Consider the following 22,015-nt stretch of genomic DNA (forward strand, 5'->3'; position numbering starts at 1 on the left):
AAATCTTCACAAAATGGAGAATGTGACTTAGAGTTCTATAGATAATCACAATCAAGAGGCAGATGGTATATTCTGATGGCACGAGCTTCAAAATTGGATTCTTTTAAGGAAGTAGGAGATAGAATGATTTAGAAATCACTTTGAGGTTCAGAGAGATCACCTACTTCAATTGTAGGCTCAATAGTACTAGGAATGCAGGCAAGAAAGACATCACAACTTATAAGGAATGAAGAATAAAGATAAGTAATACATTTGAAGATCCAGCTTACAGTTGGAGCAAGAAGGAGAGGAAAACCTTCAGAATCATTCCCCATATATATAACTAATACTTGTGTAGCATTTTAAATTCTTCCCTCAGCTGTGGTCCATTTAATTTTGCCTAAGTGCAAGTACAATTTACTTCCATTGTAATTGGCATGGAATTTTATTGAAGTGCTCCAGAATCCTATAAGACCCTATATCTTTTAAGCTTCTTATATCAGAATTAATTCTATCTTCTATAACGTTGTCCCAAAACTCTAAAAACCATGGTTTACTTTCAGGGCCTTTGTTAACACATATGTTTTCATTATGTGGTTCAGGTCAAGTTTCCACCCTATGTATTGAAGCATTACGGAAAGTGCTCTTCCTTTTGGCTGATAACTACTCACCCCTTAGCTGAGTTCCCTTGAGCAAGGCACAATTTGCACTTTTCCACCCATAGTCTTGCTTACATTTAGTGTGGTCATACTTTCTTTTATAACACTGCTAATCCTCTTCAAATGCCCCAGCTTACTCTTCTGATTTGCTTTACACAGCACCTCATTGTCCTTAAAATATGGATCTTTAGATTTTTTTTGCCTTAAGTTCAACTTAATTAAACTTAATTTTAAAATATTGCATTAAAATATTAAAATATTACTTCTCAATTACTGCACTTTTGGCACCCTCTTACTAGTGGGTACAAGATTTTATATGGGAAATTATTGAAGAGATAATCAGAGACTTGAGGAATGAGTGGGGAAAGAGAACCAACATGAACTCAAGGTAAGGTTACGAATTTGCTTTAAATTGGAGGATTCAAAGACACAGGCAAGAAAAAATAAAATCTAGGAAAGGTTTTTAGTTGGGCAGTTTTCAATTCTTTGAAAATCTTACTTCCACCATGTAGATGTAGATATTGTTACTATTATAATATTATAGCTTCCAGTGTATGAAATAAAGTCAAAATATGCTACCCACTTACTCAAGAAGAAGTGTTTCTTCAATTGCTGCTTTAAAACTTGTAGAATTTAAAAGAAGTCCCACAATGGCCAGAGTAAATATTCCTGACATTCCAACTAACTCACCTATTTTTAAAAAGAAATAAATATAAAGTATTAATTTAACATCAACAGCAGCACAAATTTTACCCGAGTTAAAAGTATCAGATGTTGTGACAGTACCATGACTTTTATAGAGAGGCAACTTCACTTGATTTCAGCTGAAAAATATTGCAAATTATTACCACCACCCCATGTCCTTTTTCTTCCTCCAACTTATATCCAATTGTATTATAAAGCCTACTATGGGCATCTTTGCACTGCTTCACATACCCCATTGAGGCTAAAGCACACTTTAGAGGTCTGGTTATTTCAGATGGGTTCTGGAGGGTTGAAATGAAAATCAGCTGATGATTCCGTGAACTTGCCCACAACTTCTTAGCAGACATAGTTCTAGTTAATAAGTAAAAATTGAAATATTTGTTTTTAATACTAAAGAATATTGTGGATATGCTACTTTTATCATATATTAAATTGTCATTCATACTTCAACTAGTTCTGTGCCCTTTGCGTTTCTTTGACTTACTTTGTATTCTTGTGTTACAACAGTTGTATTTTAATTACTGTAGACCTATTAAAACACTTAATTATCTGGTAAAGAAAGTTCTCCACTTAAAAAAATTGTCTTGTCTATTCTCACACATTAATTTCTCTAGCTGAACTTTTGAAATTGTCATGAAATTTTAGATAGGCACGGTGGCTCATACCTATAATTCCAGCACTTTGGGAGGCTGACGGATGATTGCTTGAGACCGGGGGTTCAGGGCTGGCCTAGGCAACATAATGTGACCCTGTCTCTACAAACAATTTTAAAATTGGCTTGGCTTGCTGGCACATGCCTGTAGTACCAGCTACTTAGGAGGCTGAGGTGGGAGAATTGCTTAAACCCAGGAGGTTGAGGCTGCAGTGAGCCATGATCATGCCACTGTACTCCAGAGCCTGGGCAACAGAGCAAGACTCTGTTTCTAAGAGACAGACAGGGCCGGGCATGGTGGCTCACGCCTGTAATCCCAGCACTTTGGGAGGCCAAGGCGGGTGGATCATGAGGTCAGGAGATTGAGACCCTCCTGGCTAACACGGTGAAACCCCATCTCTACTAAAAATATAAAAAATTAGCCAGGCGTGGTGGTGGGCACCTGTAGTCCCAGCTACTTGGGAGGCTGAGACAGGAGAATGGCGAGAACCCGAAAGGCGGAGCTTGCAGTGAGCAGAGATTGGGCCACTGCACTCCAGCCTGGGTGACAGAGCAAGACTCCGTCTCAAAAAAAAAAAAAAAAAAAAAAAAAAAAAAGAGAGAGAGAGAGAGAGAAGGAAATTTTAAAACCAAAAAAATTTCTATCATTGTTTGATTTGGATTGTAATAAAGTTTAATTTAGTGAAATTAATGCCATTATTACATTATTGAGTTTTCCCTTCTAAAGATGGAAAATTACAAGTTGTCTATTTTTTATTTTAGTCCTGGCTGAAAATGGTAACAAAGGCAGAGTCATTGTTGAATCATGAAAGAAGAAGAAATCATGGACATAGGTTCTTTGAAACAATCAAGCCCTGGATTAGGTATTATAACTTGTTAGGTGATGGTGAAGTCAGGAAAATATTTATAATGACTCTCTTGAAGGTACTAATAATATAAACATGAAGCCAGGTCACAGGGAAAGTCTTTTTACATTAAATTTATATTTACTCTGTATCTTGTTTTAATGAAATTCTGTCTTGGCAGGTTTCTTCCTAAAATGTTTATTGAGACATCTCGACTCTAAAAGTTTAAAATTATTTCCTTAAGTATAACCTTTAATCTTGAAACTAGGGTTACTTATTAAAAATAATGTTAGAGGAAATTATATTTGTTGGATTTTCTTTTAGGAATCTAAGTATACACATCATTCTCTCACTGTCTGTTAATTCATTAGCTTGATTCTGTAACCCTCAGTATATTATAATTGAATTTAATCCACTGATTAATTCATTAGAAAGCCTCAAGATCCTCTGGTCTGCCTTTTCCTCTTCAGAGGGAAAAATAATAAATTCCCATTACTCTAGCACTTCTGAAGAATAGTTTTTCTATGCTTCAATTTATTCAAATTTTATATTTCTTAATAACTTTTATAATTTTCTATGTTTAGGTCCAAACTATTTGTTAAGTTTATTCATTGATATTTTATAACTTTTTACCAATACAAAAAGAATCAAATTTTCATATTTTCTAGCTAGTTATTGCTGGCTGATAAAAATACCATCAATTGTTTTGGATAACTTTATCTTATATCAAGCCATTAAAGGGTCTTGCTGACTTTGTTTACCAATTAATTCTGTTGAATTTTCTATATGATATAAAATGTCATGATTAATCTAACCATTTTTTCTTTTAAAATATGTATAAATGTTCCCCCTTATTGCATTAGCTAGAGCCTTCAGAATTATTTTAAATCATGGATGTGAGAATATACACCATTGTCTTATTCCTAAATGTAACAGAGACATAGTACAGGTGAGGTAACTAGGTGTTATCTTGCATGTCAATTCCAAATCATGTGAAGGGCTGTCTGAAGAGCTGAGTTAAATGTGATTCTGTGTCAGGAAACAGCGTTATGGCTAATTATCAATAGCTACCATATTTTTGTGAGGAGGTGATTGTGGGACATGGATTAATAATATTGATAGATGTTCTAACATTTAGCTTTACTTGATATGTAACTTCTATTTTGATTGCCTGTTTGATCTAACAGTTACCAAGACAAAATATCTAATTTACAGGTAGAAACTGCCCCCGCTCCGCCTTTTTGTTAGAGAGACGGCTTCTCTCTTTGTTGCCCGGGCTGGAGTGCGATCATAGCTCACTGCAGCCTCAAATTCCTGGGCTCGAGTGATCCTCCCGCCTCAGGCTCCTGAGGAGCTGGGACTACAGGCATGTGCCACCACATCTAGCTAGTTTTAAAAATTCTTGTAGACATGGGATCTCACTATCTTACCCAGACTGGTCTCGAAATCCTGGGCTCAGGTGATCCTCCTGCCTCAGCCCTCCAAGGTGCTAGGATTATAGGCATAAGTCACCATGCCTGGTAGGAACCCCCTTTTTGTAGTCCATATTTAATTTAATTGCATCATGGTTGAACAAGGTTTGAAATTTTATTGAAATGTTCTTCGAGTTAATTTCTGCTAATTGTCTACAGGTATATGTAAAGGATATGCATTCTGTTTTGGGAGGTAAAACTCTATATATCTTATAAACCAACCTTATAAGATATTTAAATATTTTTATAGCCATAATCATTTTTTGTTCAATTAGTCATGAAATTCTCTGGGAAAGGCATAATAATTTATCTTTCTGTAATGATAGTTTTGTCAAATTTTTCTTTCTTTTATAATAGTATTTGCTAATATTGGTACATTGTTTTCTGTTGTATAGATATTCATATGTTTAATATCTTTTGATAGATTATTTTAATAAAAATATTCTGTCTAGATCAGTTGAATGTTTTTACTAACTTTTGCCTGGTATGCATTTTTCATATATTTTTATTTTGAAGTTTTCTATGTGATTTTATTTTAGGCATAGGCCCCTCACTTACAAATATAAAAGATGAGATACAGAATTGAAAAGATGAGACTTATATGATTGACATCATCACCAAAAACAGTTGACATCCAAAATTGAATCAGTTTTGAACTTAGAATTCCAAACAAGAAACTTGCTATAATATATGAACAAATTCCACCCACGATCTCTTCAGCTACAAGAAAGGGGTGTAAATAAGAAATAGTTAATAGAACTTGCCGTTAATTTTAATTGATATTCCTGGTTAATTTTCCTTTTTGTCATTATCTTTAAAATTAGCTAACTGCCACAATGAACATGAGAGTGCAGATATCCCTGGGACATATTGATTTCAATTCCTTTGGATATATACCCAGAAGTAGGATTACTGGACCATATGGTAGAGTTCTACTTTTAGTTTTTTGAGGAACTTCCACACAGTTTTCCATAATAGCTTTACTAATTTACATTCCCACCAACAGTGTACAAGAGTTTCCTTTTCTCTGCAATCTTACTAACACTTCTCTTTTATCTTTTTGATAAAAGCCATTCTAACAGATGTGAAGTGATATCTCATTGTGGTTTTCATTTGCATTTCCCTAATGTTTAGTGATGCTGAACATTTTTTAATGTACCTGTTGACTGCTGAGTGCTGTAGCTCATGCCTATAATCCCAGCACTTACAATCCCTCGGGAGGCCAAGGTGGGCAGATCACTTGAGGCCAGGAGTTTGAGACCAGCCTGGCCAACATGGCGAAATCTCATCTCTATTAAAAATACAAAAATTAGCTGGGTGTGGTGGCACATGCCTGTAATCCCGGCTACCTGGGAGGCTGAGGCATGAGAATAGCTTGAATCTGGGAGGCAGAGGTTGTAGTGAGCCGAGATCACACCACTGCACTCCAGCCTGGGCAACAGAGCAAGACTCTGTCTCAAAAAAAAAGGGTACCAGTTGACCATTTGTATGTCTTCTTTTAATGTCTGTCTGTTCTTAGCCTATTTTTTAATCGGGTTATTTATGTCCAATATATGGAGTCAACCTCAGTGTCCATCAGTGAATGAATAAAGAAAATATGGTAAACATATACAATGAGATAGTATTTGTCCTTAAAAAAGAAGGAAGTCTTGTTATTTACAACAAGATGGATGAACCTAGAGGACATTATGCTAAGTGAAATAAGATAGGCACAGAAAGGAAAATACCGCATGATCTTACTTATATGTAGAAACTAAAAAAAGTTGAACTTACAGAAATAGAGAGTAGAATAATTATTACCAGAGGCTGGGGATGTAGGGAGGAAGAGAATGGGGAATTCTTGATTAACAGGTGCAAAGTTTCCAAGAGAAAGCAGTAATAAGTTTTCAGATCTATTCCACAGCAAAGTGACTGTAGTCAATGATAATGTATTGGTATTTCAAAATAACTAAGAGAGTAAATTTCAAATCTCTCATCATAAAAAATTATAGTTAAATGAGGTGATGTTAATTAGTTTGATTTAATCATTCTACATTGTATATATATATATCAAAGCCTCACATTGTACCCCATAAATGTATACATTATGATTTGTCCATTAAAACTAATATTAATAAAAATAGCTCATTGTCTTTGGGGTAGATGGACAATATTTTCTTGTTTCTGTGTTGAAAGAGTTTATTTTCAACTGCTGAAAGCCACGCTTAAGTTTGTAAAATTTGGTCAGTTTAGTTTAAGAGCTCCTTTTGGTCTCCATTAAGGAATTTATTCAGTGCCTTTAATGTGTCAAACATGTAATAGATTTTAGAGATATATGAAGGAACAAGTAGGAAGTCCCTAAACTCATGGAAGTGATACTCTAGATCTAATGTAATACACACAGGAAATACAGAAAGAGGAGTGTCTCTAGGCCTCAGTTGGGTGAATCTCCTGCATTATGTTGGCCTGCCAAAGTGACTGATCGCTTCCTTATTTTTGAGCATTTCATATGTTTTAGCTTTTCACCCTGATAAACAATGTTGCAATGTATATTTCTGTACATACATTTTTTTTGTGCTTCTCTGTACTTTTAGGTTCCAAAAGTAAAATTCATGCACCAAAAGATATTTGCTTCTTTGGTGTTGTTACTTTTATAGTTTGCCTAATTGCTTTCCACAGAGCAATGTCATGATGCCCTTCCCAGGAAAACAGGGAGCCCAAGGCCATCAGAGGCTCTTTGCTGGAACTACACATGCCTCTAGGCCACATGAGCTCTAGGCACAGAGGCTGGTCATGGCAATAATTTTGAGTCCAGCATCTCCTGTCACTGAAATATAGGATGGAGGCTAACTCTAGTTGCAGAAATATACAGGAATCTGGAGTTCGAAGACCCCAGTTTGAAAGTTGCTTTTTCCTTTAAGAAAGGAAAATACATTTTAATAAGTAACCTGTTTGCTGACTAGATTTGTTAAGCCAGGAAAAGTCTCAAAGCAAAGCCATTACTGCTTATACTGTTTTAAAATTTCTAGCACTCAAATTGGAAAGAGTAAGAACTCTGAGTGAAATAATCTTTCTTAATTTTTCCCTATTATAAAATATGTGCTAACTTCACAGATTAGTAACACTGTTTAAATAATTACAGAAGTTATAAAAACAATGGTTACTCTGAAAAGTATTGATTCACAATTGTCAAATGAAATAGCAGTAAAGCTTATTAAGTATCTTTATTTCTGAAGGAAAATTTGTATTTCAAAGGTGTTGAAGTTCAGAGAAAGCCCTAATGTCTAAAAAAGTAAATTCATCGTTCTCTTTCTCCTACAGCAGAGTTTTTACTGTTGAAGTCATTACTATTATTATTTTAATAGTGATTACTTACAGTTTTTATTCCTCTGAAATATAAAAAAATAAAGTTCCATTCCATTCATTATTATCAAAATTACAAGGCAAGCTCTATGGAGGCAAGGGGACTTGGCTTATTGTGCTTATGGTTAAATCCTCAGGTCCTAGAATAGAAATTCTCACATAGTACATATTAATAAATAATTGTTGAATCAGTAAATGAATGAACTTCCACATCAGAACCTTTATTCTTCCTTTTCCTTTCCCTTCTCCCAACGAGTACCAAAAAAGTTCCCCTGATTAGCCTGTAGATGTCATTTCTGATATAAGTTTCCCTGAAAATCCGTGGTCAGTATATAATATCTTAAATAAAGCCTGGTAGAACACTGAACCAGGTTTAGTAGGTGAACACGGATCCTCCTGAATGGCATGCACAATTGAACTTCTTTCAGGTTTTTTAGTTCCCTCAAGGGTGGCCCTTGAGTTTTTAAAATGCTTCTGAATATAGAAATTTCTTTGTTGCTCACCTTAGTCAACTTCAGGAAGGTCATAGCTATAGGAGGTTTTATGGTGAGCGCTCTCTGAGTGCCATATTGCGTCACCTCCCTTTGCACCCTGGGTTTTAGTAGAGGTTGTGTTTATGGTTATTTGGCTTTCACACACATCACAGATGGTGAATTGGAAGTACCTAAAGACGATGTACCTTTCTGTGCTAAACTGAGATTCCAGGTTCACCACAGATGCTCCAAGCTTCCATGGGCTAGGTAAACTAACACCATACAGAGAGCTTCACCCATCTGTTGTCCATAAGCCTCAAAGGCTGAAAGCAAATACCTCCTATGCCCAAGTGGGGTAACTGTCCACAACCTGGATCAGCTCCTTTGAGGGAGGGGTGAGAGGGGTGGTGGTCCTCAGGATGATTCTTCTTGGGAAAGAATATTCTTCACTTCGGAGTTTTAGGATAAGGCAGGAATAGGAAAGAATAGAGGTATACAGGGTCCCTGGTTGCACAACAATGAAGCACTCTCTAGGGACAGGGAAAACAATTACAGCTAAAATCTCCTCTTCTTGAGTAGTAGGAGAGGAATTTAAGATATTCTTCATTGCTGAGGGGAGGCGGGGAGTAGAAGAATCCCACTGCAGCAGAGTGGATTGTTTGATACCATACAGATCAATGGATTAGAATATGTTGTGGAGACACCTCCTAAGCACACCTTTTCCACAGGAATGGGGGCAGTGGTGGAATGAGACAATGCTACATAAGACCTTAGAACAAAGAAGACACCCAGTGCATAGAATAGTAGGTCGTCAGTTTATCAAGGAGACTGTAATAATTGCTTTTCCAAAACCAGCGCAAGTGCACCACAATAAAAAGGTAAATAAATTCTTAGTAATATTATGAAAATGCTTTGATTTCATAGACACCCTGAAAGGATCCTATGAACCCCCTTCCTCCACTAGCCAGGGATTCAGAGACTAAACATTGAAAATGACTTTTCTAGGAGGAAGATACAGGGTTTTGACCAGAGAGGAGCACATAAGATGCTTCTAGGGATGGTGGTAACATGAAATTTCTTCTCCTGATTAATAGTTATATAGCTGTATACATTATAATCACTATTATAATATACATATATCATTTATTTTATATACACACATAAACACGATAAAGGGGAAAAAAAGTACTTATGGTTTAGGGCTATCTGAAAGCGGTAAATGAAACAGCTCATGGGCACTTTGCAATCCCTCTGCTTACAAGCACTATTCTCTGGCCCTGTAGATGGCTAATAACTCATACTTCCTCCCTTATTTGACACCTTTTTATGTTGCCTGCATGAGATATAGTTCCAGGGCAAAGGGAAGAGAAGCCGCCTCCTCTCACTACTAGTGGATGCACTATTTGGCTTATCTTCTAAGCTCATCTTCAGCACATAAAAAAGAATATCCCTCATTCTGGTGGTCTGGCATTCTGGTTCAGCCCAGGCCTGTGAAATGTTGCTCCCATAAGCATCTTCATGAAGAGTCTCAACCCAGTCTCACAACAAATATGTAACTAACATTAAGTAATGTGTAATAGTGCTTTGTAAAGAGTAAGTCACTAAACCAATACTCACTATTATATTCCTACAAATATAACTTATGGTAGGATATTACAAAATACACATCAGCTTTCAGAAAATACAGGATTCTGATGTTAAGAAAAAATTTTTAAAAAGATACTTACCTAAGGTATGGTTTCTTTTACTTTGTAGTCTTTGGTCAAAATCCATGATACTAGTAAATGTAATTAATGATATAACAGAGGTCATCAGACTTTCTCCATTAATTAAACTGATGAGGCTTCTAGAAAGCCCTACATATGTTGAGGGGGAAAGATGTTTTTTAAAGTGAGAAAAACATTAAAAATTAAATGTTAAAGAATACAATTTTCTTAGCAACTATAAGGATGGTCTTAGCTATGGATTTACTGCAAGTTAAGTTTAGACAATCATAATTGGCACTAAATTAATTATGGCCCATTATGTTTATGTAAGTGAGATCATCAAAGTTCTCATTCCTTGCTTCAAAGCACAGAGGAAAACATGAAATTTATTATTATTTTTAATTCAGTGAGTTGTTCTATATAAATACATGCATGATAAATCAGATATATTTAAGGCAAGACAGAAAATGATGATTGAGGAATAAAGTAAATTTACAAACCAAAGCTTTATAACATGACATCCAAATAAAGTATTAAGGCAGTTATTCACATAATCTAGCTAGGCTTAGAAATTATCTGACTTTCTCATTCATTCTTCCCAATGGTTTTAGAAATCAATCTCCATGAATGGAGAGTTCCTGATATTACTCACTTCCATCCAAATTTTCCTCTATTTATGATGGCATTCTAAGTTTAAATGTCTATCTGTTGTCCTTTTCCTCTGCCATTAAATGTGCATGTAGTGGTAAGACTACAACTTTGACCATCTATAGTGATTTTCTAAAAGCCATAGGAGGAAATGTTATTATGCAGTGAAAGTCCTTTCTGTGAATCAACCACTCTATAACTGCAATCACAACCTAACTACAATCAGTATGCTGATAGAAGAGAAGAAACACCAAGGCTGTTCCTGTGTGGCTCAATTGCCTTGGCCATTCCATACTTCACATCTGCCCATATCTATGCCCTTCGCTGTAAGACTTGGCAGTGTTTCTCACCAAAAAGATCTAGTTTGTTTTTTTATGAGACTCGATGAGAGCAGAAAATTTCTGCCTCCTCTCTGACTCCTGCCACCGCCATGGCAGCATTCCTCTGTAGGAATATAAGAGATACAAGAAGGAAACGTAGATCTTCCCAAATAAGGCCATCCTGGATCACTTAGCCCCCTCAATGTCCACCAGCTGATTACAGATTCCTTAGTGAACCTAGCAAGATCAGTAGAACCCAGCCCATATCATCAGAACTGCTGGATTCATGAGAAATAATAAATAATTGTTGTTTAAGCCACCACATTTGGAGTTGTTTATTACTCAGCAAAACCTAACTGATATTATTGTATAATTATCCCATTTTAGAAAATGGAAGTATGGCAAAATGTAAATATTCGGAAATACTTAGTAGATGTAAGGGCATAGGAGGAGTCAAAGGACATGAAAAGCTCAAGCCAATGTGGATGTACTTATGTATTCTGACAGTCCTGGGCAAATTTTTCATGTATATATATATGAAAAAATATATATATATGCATATACACACGTACACACACATACACATATATACATATATCTAAATCTTATAAATCTTGCTTTGTCAACTCAGGAACAATGCTGCCAAGAAGAAATTACTTTTAAAAATTTCTTCTGGAAAGATACAGGGAGGAGAGAAACAAAATTCTGAAAGTAATGGCAAGATGGACAAAATTTATGAAAATAACCTTGCAAGGTACTCTTCGTAAATTAAGTTCAATAGCAGCAGGATAGAAAATCAGTGGAATACTAGATTACAAAATAACAAAGTTAGACAAGAGTGAAATCAGCTCTCAGGTATCATAAGAGTCTCTCAAATATAGCGGAGAAAAGGGCTGGCACTGACAGTCACAAGGAGGCAGGGATGTGTGCTGAGAGTATGGGGAGGAAGACAAGAATCCAGGGTTGGGTGGTGGATGTTGGCATCTTCTTCTAAAGTGTTATCTCACTCTCTTAATGTCCTTTGTCTTGAAGGCTCAGCTCTCATTTATTCATATATTTACACTTGATGTGTCTCCCCTACTCTATATTTCTACCTGCCTCAGATAGCTATTTCCCCTTTAACTGGCTAGAAAGTGAAATTAAAATTGAAAAGAGTATGCGTGTTGTGTGTGCGCAAATGCGTGCATGGGTTGCCATATTAATATTCTATTTTAAAGCAATTTTTCTAGTTCTCATTATTAAAAAGTGATGAAAGGGGACAATAAAGTTATTGTTTTTCTTGCATGAGGCTTTTTTTTTTTTTTTTTTTGCTTTTCTGGGCTAAATTGAGTTGGTATTTTACTTTTAAATATAGATATATTTTTCTTAAAATAGTATACACTCAAAACACTGCGTGATTGTTGATTTTACCATTTTTTGACTTTTTAGGCTTTCAGTCTTGATGATGACAATGACTCCAAAAGCAAAATATTTTTAAAATGGCATTGTCCTAATGATTCTTTACAAAGGAAAAGAAATATTGGGCAACAGAAATGTCACCACAGTGTGTATGCAATATTGTAACGTCCCAGAACTGTTCTGTTGGCTCAAGGTTGAAGTATGTATAAAGTCAAGGGTTCTAAACTAATTCCCTCCCCTATTCCACAATTGCATATAATACATTTTTTGACACTAAGTAAGCCCATCACTGGCATTTCTTCTGCCCTAAGCATGACCTCCAGAATCTCTGCTTAATCCTCAACCCCCAATCCCTCACTACCTGACTTCTCACAGTGAAAAGCTACCAAAAGCAAAAGATCTTAAAATACAAGTTCATTATGAAATATGATATTATAAATATAGAAAAAGAGAACAATATACCTACCAAGGTCTCTTATAGCAGCTGCGGTTAGCATGGGATCTGAACTCACAAGGATAGCTGAAAATAATAACCGTTGGGTGGGCTTCAAAAGTAATTGATTTACAGATGCCAGATGCCAAAGAACTAAGATATAATTAATCAAAAAGCCAGGAATTGTAATTAAAAGTATCTGCGAAGAAATTTTACAATTAGAAAAATCAGACTGCTTTTGTAGTCCATTTTAAGAAGAAAATAATCAGGATTATTGGAGATACAGAATCAACCAACACCAACAGTAGCCACCAGCAGACACAGGAGTGGGGCCATCTAGCTCACGCTGCTTCAGCTGACTTCCACTTGACCAAAGATGCAGGACCCCTTTTTTGTCTGTTCTTTTTTATTTCATCTTTTTGTCATTTGTCTGAACTCCATGTGTCTGGATTTGGCTTAAAAGTATAAATTATTCTAACAAATTATTTGCTTCTAATGCGGTTTAGGTAATGGCCTGTATTTACAAAACTGTTTTGATTACTTGAAAGAAACGTACACCCTACTTATGATTTGGAGTGTTTTTTCTTGAGGTCTTTCCCTGATACCGTTCAAATCTCACATATTAAAAAACTTATGGTTTTTGAATTAAAGTTTAGCTCCTTGTGTTTTCTTCTCTGCTTTTATTCTCTTAGATATGAATGTAGGAAGCTCTAAAACATAGGTATTTAAAACATGACTTTTCTTAGCAATTTCCTTTTACTGGAACTAATGCACTTTCTCATAGCACTCTTGTAGCATTTCCGAGTTAAAATTATATCTGGTATGAAGTTATGCAAGTCAGATTTTCAGAATTACTGTTTTCTTTCTAATTTTTCCCCTGGGTCTTTGATATGCTAGGCAATTGCCAAGATATGGCTTATTCACTAAATGATGAAGCTGAATTTATTACTCCCATACCCTTTTCTTTCTTCTTTGTTCCCTATTTTGGAAAAAAATATTTTAAAAATTTGAACATAGATAATATGTGGTTCATGAATGAATGATATTACCAAAAAAGAATGCTTACCTGCCAAAATAACTTTTGAAGCATGTACGTATCCATGTCAAATGCAGTAGTAAAGAAAACTACTGGTGTAAATATACGAAAAAATAAGTCTGGACTCATCCATTGTATGGCGTTTGCGTATCTTTGGACCTAATATTATACAAATATATCATCTTCTCATTTATTCATCACTATTAGAATAGAATACATGCTAGGTGCTCCTAAATCTAACAGTAGAGAAAGACAATTTTTAAAAGATATATCACACAAAGGAGTAAGTGATCGTATCAAATTCTAGAAACTACAAATAATTGGCCATGGCTTATGTAGAAGATATGTGTGGAAGAATAGAAGGGATAGAGACTGGAAAGTTAATGTAATTCATGCAATAACTAATTAACAATGTTTAACATGAGATATTTAGTGGAAATGTGTAACTCCTATTCTAGGTATCCATTCAATATTCACTTACTAGGGAAACACTGAGTACCTACTGTGTTAGGTAATATCTTTGCATTTGGGAGATAATTCTCCATATGTCTCTTGTGTTTCTCCATGGTTTATGCATACAGGCATTGGTTGTTTTTCTTCCAGACTATCTTTTCATGAATGTTGGTATGGCTTAGAAGCAGAGCAAGTGTCGTCCTCCAGAGCAAATGACAGGTTTACTTTACTGTCCAGTGTAATAAAGATAGTATCTCCCTCAGAGACATTTATTACATTCAAAGAACAGATAGAGGAAGTACACTGACATGGATACTAAAGAATATGCAGCAGATTTTCAGGCAATCAAGACGAAGAAGGAAGTTTCAGGTAGGTGGATAATCATGCACAAAATTCACAAAGGAGTAAGTGATTGTACCAAATTCTAAAAACTACAAATAATTGGCTATGGCTTATATAGAAGATGTGTGTGGAAGAATAGGCAAAAGAGCAGATGAGCTTACTACCCATTATAGAAGATTCGGGTTCTCTAAGCTTACATTTCTTCTCCTGTGGCCAGATATATAACCCAATGTAGGTGCAGATTTCACCTGGCCTTCTTTGCTTCTTTGGGATTATGGTTCAGGAAACAGGCACAAGAAAATGTTAACTCTGGTTATTGCTATTGCTGTGGATAATAAAACCCTTTTTCTCTGGTTCAGGAGTCCCATCTCTTTTGCCGGGATCATGAAACTGGCAGGCTAGCTTATTAGCTGGCAAGTAGAGAAAAATCTTAGCCCCTTCATGGGTCTTAACATTGGTCTCTTCCTTTGCAGGAGTTGCTGACAAATAGTAAAGCTTATAGGAGTACTTCAAATTGCATTTGTGTCAAAATCATATGATTATAAAACCTGTTTATGACATGTAAAGTAGTAAACTGCTTCTGGTTCTTACATGAATACATGTTTTGTATATTATTTTTAACATCATTGACTAAATTTGTTTGGGAAAGTCAATCATTTCAGACAAGTTCTCCCATCCATTCTGATTGACTAGTGCAGATATTGGCAAATTATGGCCCCTTGGCCAAATCTGCACACTTAAGAGACTAGTTTCTCTTCTAACAGAAACCCTTTAAAACAGTCTTCATTGAGGAAATAGATTAGTTCAATATTATAATATTTTTGCTACTCAAGTCCTGTACCAGCAGTACAAAGTCTACCTGAGCTCCTATGTCATTAGCCATTTTTTTTCCAAGCTTTTAAAATCTGTTTAACATTCCTTGGCCACTAATACTTTTAGTAGCTGTATGTACTCAGCTTTTGCAGATCTCAGCTTTTGCAGGCCTGGCTCCTTTTTCTACATACCTGATCTGATGCTAGCCACATCACAATCATCTATCAACTGGCAGAACAGTGAGGGGATGAATAATTTTTGCAAATTTTAAATGCCATCTCTGCATTTATATAATTCTCAAATAAATAGTGTAAAATACTCATTTACAATACACACCTGTGAAGATGTAAAGCTTAATACTTCAAAACTGCATCCAAGTAAAAATAATATCACAGGGACAGGAATTGGAAAGTCTTCCAAGTGCCGGTTCAAAAATGCTGCAAAAAATATGTTGTTACTGAAAGGCAATGAGATATCTCATTTATAGAACTTTAATGTGACATGATTTCTTAAAATTGTGAACAATGTCTTACAGTTTCACTACTTGTTTTCTCTTTTCGTGAGTTTAAAATCCTCCCTCACACTTATCAGCACACAGAATCAGTGTAACTGTTAAATCTACCGGGTTACTGTTTTACCTCTCCTATGATGTATCTCATTCTCATCTCCTTAGAAACTTAACAAACATTACTAGCAATTATTGGCTCTTGGGTTACTATTGAAATATTTATAGTGGTTTTGTACACATTATAAATCAGAGATTAGTTTCTTTAGCAATCCTGCAATAAAAGATTAGTAAGTAAACTTTAATGAAATCTGGTTCAGGAACAATGAGAAACTAGACCAACTTAAAAAACTAGTTGTGGAATAGTGGGTTTTGCTGCAACTGGTTCATTTTCCTCCTGTTTTCACTCATTCTGGCCAATCCGACACCATCGCCCTTCTTGTAAGGCTGAGCCTGAGAATGCAAAGCAGAGAGGCAGGACCAAAATCGAGGTGAATCTGGGAACCTGATAATGGGTCTCCGGGTGCAGTCTCTGAAACTGGAGGATATTGGGAGAAAGGGCTCTCCGATGTGGAGATAATGGGGAAGCTCTTGGCATGGTTGGCTGCAGGTATGTGATCCCGGAGGAGCGGGAGTCAAATAGGATACACCGATTTTTAATTCAAGGAACACATTTCTGAAACACTTTGCCGCAGTGAAGGAAATAAGGATTTGTACTCTCAGAGATTTTGGGAAAAGATGCATGGGTCTTGGAAGATAATTACTCAAAATATGCAGGGAAGGAATAAAAGTGAAGGGCGTTTTTCTTACAGAACATAATTTGTCATATTTATTTGATCAAGACGTTGAAGATTTATATCATAAGGATCTAGTTTGAAGCATTAAGAAGAATAAGACATCGGTTTGAAAAGAGGAATATGAATTTTGCTAAAATTGAAGCAAGAACAAACATCAAATTTATGTTGACACTTTGGTGGAAGAATGGTGACTTAATTGATGCTTTATGAAAAGTTTATATATATTTGGAGACAATGCTCCAAAGAGAACAGTTTACAAATGAATAATTAGTTTTAAGAAGGTATAAGTAATGTTGAAGAAGAAGCCCACAGTGGCGGATCATCCACATCAGTTTGTGAGAAAAAAATTAATCTAGTTCATGGCCTAATTGAAGAAAACCAACAATTAACAGCAGAAATGACAGCCAACACCATAGACACACCTTACACAATTCTGACCGGAAAAGTTCAACAAACTTTACACCTGAGAGGTACAAAAACCATTGCACCCAGATCAGCTACAGACAAGAGCAGAGCTTTCAATGGACATTTTAATAAATGGGCTCATGATCTTGAAGTATTTCACTGAAAACTTGTAACAGGAGATGAAACCTGTCTTTACCAGTGCGATCCTGAAGACAAAGCACAATTAAAGCAATGGTTACCAAGATACAGAAATAGTTCAGTCAAACTACAAGTGGACTGGTTGAGAACAAAGGTAATGGCAAGAGCTTTTGGATGCTCAAGGCATTTTGCTTGTTGACTTTCTGTAGTGCCAAAGAATGGTAACATCTGCTTATTATGAGAGTGTTTTGAAAAACTCAGCCAAAGCTTTAGCAGAAAAATGCCGGAGAAAGCTTCACCAGAGAGTTCTTCACCACAGCAATGCTCCTGCTCGTCCCTCTCATCAAACAAGGGCAATTTTGTGAGAGTTTTGATGGAAATCACTAGGCATTCACCCTATAGTCCCAGTTTGGCACCTTCTCACTTTTTTTTCCTAATCCTAATAATTTTTTAAGGGCAGTACATTGTTCTTCAGTTAATAATGAAAAAAAAAAAACTGCATTGATGTGGTTAAATTCCCAGAACTCTCAGTTCTTTTGGATGGACTAAATAGCTGGTATCATCCCTTAGAAAAGTGTCTTGAACTCGGTCAAGCTAATGTTTAGAAATATAGTTTATACTTTTATCTTTTAATTCCATTTTTCCACAAATTTTTGAAGTCTCCTTGAATATTCACCCTTCATAGAGGGGAAAAATTCTTGTGACTATTCATGTTAACTTAAATTAACGCTGACTTAATTTTCTATTTTGTAAATATACACAAACATAAAAATTGATACAAATTTTGTTTATAGCCCTTAACAAACAAATTTGTGAAATAAATGCATTCAGAAACAAACTAAAACAACATTAATGGAATGGATGCTACTGTTTTACCGAGGAGTAAACATGGTACTGGCTGCTATGGAAAAAGTTACAGTCATGTGCCTTGTGATGATCGTTTTGTCTACAACTTTACTCTTTGCAGACCTCAAGACTATTGAAATGAGGGGAGGGGATCTGAATTCCCAAAAGAATGTCGACTGGGCATGGAGGCTCATGCCTGTGATCCTTGCACTTTGGATGGCCAAAGCAGAAGGATCCCTTGAGGCCAGGAGTTCCAGACTAGTCCTGGCAACAAAATGAAATCCTGTCTCTACAAAAAATAAAATAATTAATGAGGCATGGTTGTGTGTGCCTGTGGTCCTAGCTGCTTGGGAGGCTGAGGTGGGAGGATCACTTGCACCCCAGGTGTTGAAGCTGCAGTGAGCTGTGATTATTGCCACTACAATGGGTGACAGAGCAAAACCCTATCTCTAAAAAAAAAAAAATAGAATGTCTTTGTGCTATGCAAATCCTAATTTGAAGAATTCTGCCTTAAATTCTCTCCAAACATTTTTCTAACTCCAGTAAGCAGTTCAGTTTTTATTTGATTCAGGATTAGGCTTGGACAGTAGTTAACTAAATTGGATTAAAAGTTTTGTGAACTCATAAGCAGTTTTGCTTTTTTTAGATACAGGCAGTCCTTGCTTTGCACATTTCCAATATGCATAAATATCGGTTATCACAGTTAAGTTAAATAAAACCAGTCCAACAATGTAGTTAATATTTCCATGACCACAGTATTGAGAAAACTTGCATAAATTTTGCTGCCAGCTCTTTAGTCCACAAATCACTGTGCAAAAAAAAAAAAAAGATGGGCATCATGATCGGTCGCCTATTACATTACTTCTTTCAAAGTTTGTTGGTGATTCGTTACTGATCATCTGTTCAGTTCATGCACAGATAGCAAAGCACAAAGTGCATAGTAGTGTTGCCTCCGCGACCCCAAGGATTAAACTCGTGACCATTTACAAAATGGATAATCAAAAGAGGTAACTGGTTAGCAAGGGACAGGGCAGCAAAGAAAAGTGATAATGCTGGAAGTGAAATTGGATGTGATTAGATTTGAAAGTGGTGACAGCAAAGCAAAGATAGGTTGAGACCCAGACCTGCATGAAATTGTAATACAAACCTATTTTAAAAGTCTGATAAATGTAAAAAGGTAAAGTTGCTTCAACGTCTTTCAGTTTTAGTTGCACTGGGAACAGAGAGCTGCTTGTGGTTGAAATGGAGCATTTTCTTGTTTGGATTGAAGACTAATCAAAAACAAATCCCAATCAGTTTGACTAGCATTCAGGCCAAAGTGATAACTTTAGTTACTGCATTGAAAGAAAATGGTAATGACAAGAAGACTGAAAGAGAATATATTATTACCAGTAAAAGCTGGGTTCATCATTTCAGAAGTCGGCATGAATTGATGTTAAGCTATCTCATGAAGCTGCAAGCTTCAGATAGAATGTTACAGAAGATACAGATGACTATGGGAATGTTAACGCTGCTGCTGTTCAAGAGGCAGTTCTAGATATGTAGCCAGGGGAATTTAGCAAAGTCAAATGTATAGACATAAATTAAGAAAGTGGTTGTTATGTAAAGAACAACCATGTCTCAGGAAGTGATGCCAGCAAAAAACTTCACATTAAAGGCTCTCTCAGATACCTCATTACATTGAAAATGCAAAGGATAAACTTTTGGAAGCTGACCCAAAGTTAAGAAGGAGTGAGACAATTTGCCAAGGCATAGAAAAGATGAACACTAGTAAGTTATATGGTAAGACAAGCATTATTCAAACTATTCTTTATAAAATTATAAAGAAATGTTTTAGTGTTTCAATGTTTCTAATATTTTAAATTACTAAAATATTTTAAATTACTAAAAGTTTTATTAAGTATACTAAATAAATATTAGTTTTACATTATTAGAAAAAAATACAATTTTTCTTTTTTTTTTTTTTTTGAGACAGAGTCTTGCTCTGTCACCCAGGCTGGAGTGCAGTGGCGTGATCTCGGCTCACTGCAAGCTCTGCCTCCTGGGTTCATGCCATTCTCCAGCCTCAGCCTTCTGAGTAGCTGGGACTACAGGTGCCTGCCACCATGCCTGGCTAATTTTTTGTATTTTTAGTAGAAACAGTGTTTCACCGTGTTAGCCAGGATGGTCTTGATCTCCTGAAAAATATTTATAGCCAACAACAGGAGAGGTTTTTGTTTTGAGAAGGTGTGATGCTATGTCACCAAGGCTGGAGAGCAGAGGTATGATCTCGGCTCACTGCAACCTTCGCCTCCCAGGCTCGAGCGATCCTCCCACCTCAGTCCCCCAAGTAGCTGGGACCATAGGTGTGCACCACCACTCCAGGCTAATTTTTTTGTGTTTGTAGTAGAGACGGGACTTTGCCATGTTACCCAGGCCAGTCCTGAGCTCCTGAGCTCAAGCAATCTGCCCACCTTGGCCTCCCACAGTGCTGGGATTATAGGCATCAGGCACCGTGCCCAGCCAGGAGAGTTTTTAATCTAGCAAATTTAAAAGTCACAGAACAATCATAAATTTTTGCATAGATTAAGATTACACTGCATAATTTCAGCTTGCATGCTCAAAGCCAGGACTCCTTGCGTGGAAAACAAGCGAGGGAGTCTGCATATTTAACCAGATGTAAATATGCACATCAAGTCTACAAACAGCTATATTTTTCCTTATGGTATTCAGTTATAATTTAACATTTACTTTTTATTTTTTTTCTTTGAGATAGGATCTAGCTCTGTCACCCAGGCTGGAGTGCAGTGGCATGATCTTGGCTCACTGCAATATCCACCTCCTGGCTCAAGCAGTCCTCCTACCTCAGCCTCCTGAGTAGGCGGGACTACTGGTGCGTGCTAACATGTGCAGCCAATTTTTGGTTGTTGTTGAGACGAGGTCTTGCTGTGTTCATGGGCCTGGTCTTGAACTGCTGGACTCAAGTGATCTGCCCATCTCAGCCTCCCAAAATGTTAGTATTACAGGTGTGAGCCACTGGACCTGGCCTAACAGTTAGTTTTCATATTGCTTTTATGTGTTGCTATATCAAAAGCTTTGAAATAAAATTTTTATAATACTGTGAAAAAAATTACTTATTACACATTAAAAAGCCCATAACAAATATTTAACTTTGTGTATTATTGTTTTAAAAGTGCAATAAGTAATATCATAACATTTGCTTCCATTTCATTTTTTTCTGCTTCTTTGTAATACAGTCCCTAATCAGGTCAAAGATAGTGCAAAAAATGTTTTCTTTTTGTTTATACCATGTTCTTTTCTTCTCAAAATAGCAGGCATAATTTATAATTTGGACAAAACCTATGGGACACCCTGCCCCAACCCTTGATTTTCTGCCTGTTTTCTTCAATTATCTCCTTCATTGAAATCTGACCCTGACATAGCAAGTAAGAAGGTATGAATGAACACTTTGAACCCAATAGGGTGAATGTTATGAAAATCAGATTCTACACGTCTCTCCATAGGAGCAAATTATTATTGGATTCATTTGATTGAAAATATTGAGCTAAAGGTATAAGTTTGAGAACAAAATTATATCCTATTACTTCTACTTTCCTTAATTCTATATGGTAGCATTTATAAGATGTACCGGAAGAATAAACTCAGATAAAGAGAGAGTGATACTTACCTCCAATGGAGCTGATCAAAGACAATGTTAGAATGACTTCAGGGAGGTCCTCAGTACTGAAAAAAAAACTCCTTAAATATTGCAGCCATGTTTCAGAAAAATTTTTATGAAGATTTATGTTAGAAACAATCTCCATATGATCATCCATCTTGTTGTTTTTCACAGTCCATCTGAATCTAAGAAACATAAGATTTGCCTTCTTGGTGGCCTTCTAATAATTTTCTAAAAAAGAAAAAAAGCACTATTCTCCTTTAATTATTTCTAGTGATTTCTTGTGGTCTGCCAAATTTAGGGATGCCTCTCCCTTCTATGATGCTTTCAAGTTAATGTAATAAAAAAGTCAGAACCCCAAGTGATAAAGACTACCAGTGTTACCTTATG

General features: G+C 36.0%; 1 protein-coding gene across 1 annotated transcript in view; it reads right to left on the reverse strand.

The window, feature by feature from the left end:
- The window catches only part of SLC9C1 (solute carrier family 9 member C1), a 137,972-nt gene extending 116,249 nt beyond the window's left edge, over positions 1-21,723 (reverse strand). Inside the window, 8 exon segments of the mRNA XM_016941634.2 lie at positions 1,226-1,328; positions 4,871-5,032; positions 9,855-9,983; positions 12,666-12,831; positions 13,699-13,827; positions 15,613-15,713; positions 21,635-21,701; positions 21,703-21,723. Of these exon segments, the coding sequence (XP_016797123.1) occupies positions 1,226-1,328; positions 4,871-5,032; positions 9,855-9,983; positions 12,666-12,831; positions 13,699-13,827; positions 15,613-15,713; positions 21,635-21,701; positions 21,703-21,723 (878 nt within the window).
- Between the last annotated feature and the right edge of the window lie 292 nt (positions 21,724-22,015).

The sequence above is a fragment of the Pan troglodytes genome, chromosome 2 (genome assembly GCF_028858775.2).
Source record: "Pan troglodytes isolate AG18354 chromosome 2, NHGRI_mPanTro3-v2.0_pri, whole genome shotgun sequence".
In the NCBI taxonomy this organism is placed as follows: domain Eukaryota; kingdom Metazoa; phylum Chordata; class Mammalia; order Primates; family Hominidae; genus Pan; species Pan troglodytes.